Source organism: Mus caroli, chromosome 5, assembly GCF_900094665.2.
Source record: "Mus caroli chromosome 5, CAROLI_EIJ_v1.1, whole genome shotgun sequence".
Classification (NCBI taxonomy): Eukaryota; Metazoa; Chordata; class Mammalia; order Rodentia; family Muridae; genus Mus; species Mus caroli.
In genome coordinates, this window is record NC_034574.1 from 114417733 (window position 1) to 114425591 (window position 7859).

General features: G+C 48.5%; 1 protein-coding gene across 1 annotated transcript in view; it reads left to right on the plus strand.

The window, feature by feature from the left end:
* Positions 1-587: 587 nt before the first annotated feature.
* The window catches only part of Naa25 (N(alpha)-acetyltransferase 25, NatB auxiliary subunit), a 46292-nt gene continuing 39020 nt past the window's right edge, over positions 588-7859 (plus strand). Inside the window, exon 1 of the mRNA XM_021161999.2 lies at positions 588-695. Within this exon, the coding sequence (XP_021017658.1) occupies positions 638-695 (58 nt within the window). The 5' untranslated portion in view covers positions 588-637. The remainder of the gene's footprint in view (positions 696-7859) is intronic.

Sequence of the window (7859 nt, forward strand, 5' to 3'; positions counted from 1 at the left end):
TCGAACTCAAGGAGATCCGCCTGCCTCCGCCTCCCGAGTGCTGCGGATACCTTTAGCTCCTTGTCACTCTCGCCTCCCAGATAGCACTCATACATAACCCTGGGTCGTGCGATTTGTAAATCTGTACAAAGAAAGCTCATTATTCCGTCTAGCGCCGTGGGAATGTTAAAAGCAACCTACTTAAAGAGCTTGCACTAGTGTCTAGCCACGCACAGCACTGAGTTCAGGGAACGGGTGGAGGAGGGCTCGCAGGCTTTTTCTACAGTTTCACTGTTGGGCAAGCACGCTCCCAGGGCTCCCACTCAACAAGTTCCAGGTTGCTTCACCATCAAGGGCCAAAACCAACTGGTTCTTCTAGCTGTTACAGTCAGCGAGATTAAACCGCATTCTCGCTCTCCAAGCCTTCAACCGCGACAACCGCCCCTGGGGTCCCGATGACTCCTCAGGCAAAAAAAGAAGAAAATCAAACCACACCGCCAATTAAAGGAGAGGCGAGCCACCCTTTCTACGCAGGCGCACTCCGCCGTACCTCCCCTCCACTATCGCGATACGTCGGCGAGGTCGACGCTGGCCCTTTAACGGCCCCTTCCCGGGGACCTGCTCAGCGCGTGCGCACTGCGGTTCTGCGCTTGTCATCATGGCGACGCGGGGCCATGTGCAGGACCCTAACGACCGGCGCCTCCGGCCCATTTACGGTGAGTACCCCGGAGCCGGTCTGTTAGCCACCACGGCGAGACAAAGCGTGCCCCGGTTCGGGCGAAGGCCAGGGAGGGTCGCTGGGGCCGCGCGCGGGGCGGGGCGGCGAGGGGGCGGACCGCGCGGTGCGCTAGGCCGCAGCCTCGCCCTCGCTTAGGCGCCGACCCCGGCGTCGCTGGTCCCGGAGGCGACACGACAACGGCGGGTGCGCGCCGCTGTCAACGCTGCGCGGATCGCGCCGCCGCTTGGAGACCGGCGCTCCCGGCAGGTTGCTTTATTCCAGCCGCTCCCGAGGAACCCCCGCGGGGTCTTTCTTGCAGGTGACAAGCGGTCCGGCGCAACGGTGGGAGCGCTCGCCTCGGGAGGGGAGATACTCCAGTGATGATGGCTCTGGGTACCAGGATGAGGATACTGGGAGGGCTGTCTTACAGGATGTAGTCTAAGTGCACGTGGGGAAACTGAGACCCGGAGAAGGGAAGGGGCTGATGCAAGGTCACTGAGACCCGAGTCCCATCCTGATGCTGGAACAGCTGCTCTGGGCACACGTGGGAGGCGGGGGGGAGGGGGTCGCGGGCCCAGAATAGCGGGCAAGAGATGGCAGGAGCTGGTGTTGCCCGAGCGGTCGGCCAGGCTGCTGGAATGGAAGGTTTTTTTGTTTTGTTTTGTTTTTTTTTTTTTTACCTTTTAGCACCGTGTCTGAGGTTTATTCTGTGCCTCTTGACTTCCTCGTGCTTTAGCTTGCGTGGACTCCTCTCCACGGCGCGCATCCCAAACCCCGCAGGCTTTCAAGATGTGTCTTTATCGTCATCTCCCACCGTAGTAGAATAAAAAGAATCACCTTTGCAGTGACTGAGATGTTCTGTTATTGGAAGTGGTGCCTTATTTATTTATTTATTTAATTTTATTTTGCGATGTCTCGCTCGCCTCGTTGATGGTTGTATGGTCTTGTCTCAGGTAATGATGAGGAAGGGAGCTATATCAAGGTCAGTGCTTTTTTTTTTTTTTTTTTTTTTTTTGCTACAGCAGACCTCAGTTTTCAGTGTGGCTATGGGTTTTGGGCTCTTTCGTTTTTAGGGGTTCCCCCCTCCCCTTGGCAGAGTGGGTGCTTGTGTCTCTAGCAAATTGGTACAAATGTGGGTTCTTGCCAGTTTGATGTCTGTGCACCACATGCATTCCTGGTGCTTGAAGAGGGGCATCAGGATGTCCTGGAGCTGTAGTTACAGACTGTTGTAAGCCAGGATGTGGGTGCTGGGGCTGGAACAGGACCTCTCTATGTGGCCCTCGACTGTGTGGAACTCATAGAAATCACCTGCTTTCTGCCTTCCGAGTGCGGGGATTAAAGGTGCCACCAAACCCAGCTGCTCCTTCCTTCCTTCCTTCCTTCCTTTCTTTCTTTTTTCTTTTTCGAGACAGGGTTTCTCTGTGTAGCCCTGGCTGTCCTGGAACTCACCTTGTAGACCAGGCTGGCCTCGAACTCAGACATCAGCCTGCCTCTGCCTCCCAAGTGCTGGGATTAAAGGCAGGCACTACCACTGCCCGGTGCTCTTTTCTTTTTTTAAGTACCAGGTCTTGAACTCCTTAGAACTGGACTCAAGCTTTCAGCTCCCCTGCCTGTGCCTCCCAACTGTTGGGATTACAGTCACATGGCCCTATGTCCAGCAATCACACTTTCATATGTGTGTGTGATGACATTTTTTTTTAAAGATTTGTTTATTTATTATATGTAAGTACACTGTAGCTGTCTTCAGACACACCAGAAGAGGGTGTCAGATCTCGTTACTGATGGTTGTGAGTCACCATGTGGTTGCTGGGATTTGCACTCTGGATCTTTGGAAGAGCAGTCGGGTGCTCTGAGCCATCTCACCAGCCCGACATTTTTTTTTTATTCTATTTGTTGAAGAAATGTTTTTTGGGCGTGTGTGTGGTGGGGTGTGGTCACATGAATGACATTGTGAGCCTGTGGAGTTCAGAGGACATCATGCAAGAGGAAGTTGGTTCTTCCCTATCATAAAGGTCCTGGGCTATCATAAATGTTATCAGGAATGATGGTAAGTACACCTCACCTCGCCATCTCAACAGCCCTTGGTGCTCTGTTGTTTGATGGCTTACCTTCCCATCACTTGTTTCTAGCAGTAATGGCCCTGTGGTAATCAAAATGAGTTCAGAACACTTAATCCAGTCTGTGCCCTTGAGCTTTCAAGGCGCGCGCGCACGCACGCGCGCACACACACACACACACACACACACACTCCCTGTAGACAGCTGGAGCAGGAATACTATTGCTCTTAAGTGATTTATCCAGCTCAGATACATCCTGGACTTGGGATTTGAACTCCAGGCTAGGTGTCTTTTTTTTTTTTTTTTTTTTTTTTTTTTGAGAAAGGGGTTTTTTTTTAGCCCTGGCTGTTTCCTGGAACTCACTTTGTAGACCAGGCTGGCTTTGAACTCAGAAATCCGCCTGCCTCTGCCTCCCGAGTGCTGGGATTAAAGGTGTGCGCCACCACGCCCGGCCAGGCTCTTAACCACTGTGTTAGAAGTTGCGTCACGTTGATTCTTCTAAGATTGCAGGGGTGGGGGCTAGCGGGAAGAGGACTCAGATTTCCCCATGGCTGCACATCCTGCTTTTGCAGTCCCCGTGTGGACCAGGCTTGTCTCTGACTTTCCACTGTCCTGCTTCTGGGTAATAGAAAGTAAAACCTAAGTTAAGGGTTCATGGTTTGTGAATCACATCCTTACACAGACAAGGAATGTTGACTTCTCCTTTTTCTGAAAAGTCTTTTATAAAAAGACTAAAACCTTTTTTTTAAGAATAATTAGATTTATAACATTGTTCTTGAAGACCAAGGGGAACTTTATTGGTCTTATATTCAGTTATGTTTTGAATTGCTCAATAAAAAGTACCATTTTACATTGCCAAACATCAGGATATATTTATTAATCAGAAGCGACAGGTCATATTTTCAAAGTGAAATCTGAATTATGTGGCTTTTGTTAACAGCTAGTAGAGAGAGTAGAGGAGGGCTTCTGAGGGGCTAACATAAAGTGGATAGGCCTTGCTACAGGCTTCGTACTTAGAGCTCCTGAACTGTATTCAAACACATCAATGCTCCCAAACAACTGGTAATCCTCAAATCCAGACAGTACTAGCTGACCCATGAGCAAGCTCATCAGCTTGTAGCTCAGCCATAGATTGATGTTCAGTGCTGAGAGCTAGTCACTGGGAACTGGAGGCTGGACAGATCCGTGGGCTCAGGCTGTAAGCAGTGAGTTGTAGGTTGGGGTTGAACACAGGCTTCTGTAGTCCAGACAGGCCTGCAGCTTCCCTGAGTTGCTCCTGCTGGTCTCAAGCTCAAGACCCTCCTGTCTCAGTCTGTGAGGGCTGGGATTAGAGGCTAGTGCCAAGAGCCATCCTTCTGCCTTTTTGAGATAACCTCTTGCCAGTTCTCACCAGTTGACACTTTTGTTTGAGTTGGGAAGCCCGGTGCTTTTTTCCTGCTATTATTGCCTATGTTGGGGCTGTGAGGTGGCTCAGTGCACAAAGGCACAGGCTGCCATTCCTGATCATCTGAGAGTCATCCTGGGAACCCACATGGTGTTAGGAGAGAACCTTCTCTGGGAAGTTGTCCTCTGACTTTGAGACACACAGCACCAACCTGTGAACACACACATGCACACACAAAAATCCTTTGTTCTAATCTGTTTTGCATTGCAGTCTTAGATTGGATCAGGTGTAACACGGTTACAGCAGACTCCAATGACAGTCACTTCATTGATGAGGTAGGATGTTTCCCTTGGGTGTCTAGTCAAACCATAGGGCAGGTAATTATTCTACTGTAGCTCATTAGTAAAAACTTGAAAGGTCTTCAGTCAAGGGTAATTATTTATTCTGAGTCTTTTATTGGGCAGTGTCAACTGTGAATCTTAGAAGTGATGAGGTATAGGGTGAGTGGTGACTGTTGCACGTTTGCTTGTGTGCGAGAGTGTGTGTGCAAGTGTACCTGTGTGCACATGTAAAGACCAGAGGTCAACCTTGGGTGTCATTCCTCAGGTACCTTCTACCTTGTTTTTTTGACTTCGGGTCTCTTTGGCCTAGCACTTGCTAGACAGACTGTTGAACTCCCAGTGACTGACCTGTGTCTGCCTCCCCAGCACTGGGACACACGTGTGCCACTGTGTTATCCTTTTCACTTGGTTCTAGGGTTCAAACTCAGCTCTCATCTGTCTGCATGACCAACACTCCTGAGCTATTATGCCAGCCCATTTGACTTTCTGTAGAAATTTCACTTGGTGCAATATCTTTTCTTAGCTGGGCAGTGCTGTTGCCTGCCTTTTATCCCAGCACTTGGAGGCAGAGACAGGAAGATCTTTATGAGTCAAGGCCAGCCTGGTCTACAGAGTGAGCTCCAGGACGACTGGAACTACATACTGGACTACTGTGTAGCTAAGGCTACAAAGCTGGGGGAGGGGTGCAAAACAAAACACCACCCAATATCTTTTCTTCTTTAGTGAGAATATAAACACCCCAAAAGCCATGGTAGTGTCTCTCCAGTGTAAGTATGCCACAGGTCAGTGTTTAGCACTGGGGTCAGGGAGAAAAGAAAACAATTGTTGGAAAAAGTTACATGGGATTGAGGATAATAGAATCCTGATAATGAGAGACCTGTTAACCCACTAACCAACCCCAAGAGTTAACAGCAGCCCTAGAACCAATTTGTAGACCAGGCTGGCCTCAAACTCATTGAGATTTACCTGCCTCTGCCTCCTGAGTGCCAGGATCAAAAGCAGGCGTGCGCCACCACGCCCAGCTGTGACCATAACTTTCTTTCTTTCTCTCTTTCTTTATGGTTTTTCGAGACAGGGTTTCTCTGTGTAGCCCTGGCTGTCCTGGAACTCACTCTGTAGACCAGGCTGGCCTCGAACTTTGAAATCCGCCTGCCCCTGCCTCCTGAGTGCTGGGATTAAAGGCGTGCGCCACCACGCCTGGCTCTTTTTTTTTTTTTTTTTTTTTGAGTACACTGAAGCTCTCTTCAGACACACCATTACATTCAGATCCCATTACAGATGGTTGTGAGCCACCATGTGGTTGCTGGGAATTGAACTCAGGACTTCTGGAAGAGCACTCAGTGCTCTTAACTGCAATCTTTCCAACCCCTGTAATTAACAATTTTTATTAACCAGATGAACTGTCATCTTGGAGGCTTTACTGCTGAATAAGCTCACCATTTCCAGTTCTGTCTGAACACTGGCTGGTTCAATTCAGCTGTTCTGACCCAAACTCTTGTCCAAGCTGACTGATTCAAACTTACTTCTCACTGAACTGCTCTGCTGGGCCTCAGAGCAGCTCTGGCAACCTGTTCTAGTCAGCTGGCTCCTTGTCATTCTCTGGCAGGTTCTGTCTTCACCTGCTGCCTGTCTGTAAAACCGTCCCAGTAAAACTGCTTGCTCGCTCTCTCTTTCTCTCTCTCTCTCTTCTTCCCTTCCCTATCTCCTTCTCTCTCTCTCTTCTTCCCTTCCCTATCTCCTTCTCTCTCTCTCTTCATCTCTCTCCCTCTCCTCCATTCTTTCTGTGCTGTCCTCTTGAGAGTTGGGCATATCCTATCTTCATTCAGTTCATTCTGTCAGATCTTTCTCTAATCTGTCACTTTCACACATGACTGCATCATTCACAACCTTAACCTTCGTTGTTTGGGGTTAAAGGTGTATGGATGGCATGTCTGCATTCTAGCCAGGTCACACGAACCTAGGTCTTTGGATGTGATTCCTTGCCAGAGCCGCCTGTTACTAGATTAAATTCCTCTACAGGAGGTGCTAGAGTAGAAATGGAACCAGACAGCAGAGGAACAGGGTCTGGAAAGCTCTTTTCTTTGAGAGGTTGGCCCTTTCCATTTCGTTCAGGTTGACCACACACCAGTTTGTAGCCAGGGAAGACCTTGCGCTGCTGACATTCCTGCCTCCATTCCCTGGATGCTGGAATTGTAGGTGGCTGGCCTCTTGTTCTGGTTTAAAAGGCAGCAGGAAGCACTGAAGGGTTTGTCCACTCATCAGACTTGTGTTCTAAGAGAAAGCTCAGAATATTGGGTCTAAATATTAGATGTTTTTATCGCACTTTTGTTGTTGTTATTATTGGATGTGTTCAGGTGTTTTGTCTGCGTGTGTGTCTGCATCCCATGCTTACCTGGTGACTGGAAGTGAGAAGAAGATGTCAGCGTCTCTGAAGTGAAGGTGTTTGTGAGCAGCCGCGTGGTTGCTGGAAATCAAATCCCACTCCTGTGGTGAGCAGCCAGTGCTCTTGCGAACTGAGCCATTCCTCCAGCCCCCTCTGCTTTTTAAAAGATGGCAAGGCTGTTAGGCTCAGTTCAAGAGGATATAGTCCGTCCAAGTGGGCAAGGCACGGGAATGGCTTAAAATGGGCAAATGATGGACTAGATCACATGGAGATATTCTTTGGTCCTTGTGTGATCCTCTTCCCTCATCTTCCTGATTGCTGGAATGGCAGGCATGCACCACCATGCCAGGCTGGCATTTTATCTATCTATCTATCTATCTATTTATGGGTTTCATGGTGTGGCCCTGGCTGGCCTGGAACTTACTATATAGACCGGCTAGCTTTCAGATCACACCGTGGCACATGTGTATTCCACACATATACAAATAAATACAAAAGTACAATATTTTTTTCTCTTTAATCCTAGTATTTGGGAGGTATAGGTAGATAGATTCAAGGCCAGCCTGATGTACATAGCAAGTTCCACCTAGCCAAGGTTACATTGAGACCCTGTCTCAAAAAAGAAAAGAAGAAGATAACCAGGAAAAAAAGAAAAGTTGAAGGTGATTTTGGCTGCCTATTTTGGCTAGGATACATGCATAAATCCCTAGGTCACCCCTCCCCAATAGTTATAATATGTATCCTTGTTAGTAACAGAAACTTGTGTCTTTTGTTGGGAGGAAACAATAAAAACAAAATGTCACTAAATTCTTGTCTGCACCCTCCATTAACAGAAACAAAGAGAAGTAAAGGTACTAGTGACAATGTAAGAGAGGCATAGTGGAGCCTCGCTGCTGGCTGCAGCAGAGCCTCGGGGAAGGGCTGGTGCTTCACCCTGTGAAGCTTCGCTGCTGTCTGACTTCTTTTTTTTTTTTTTTTTTTTTTTTTTTTTTTTTTT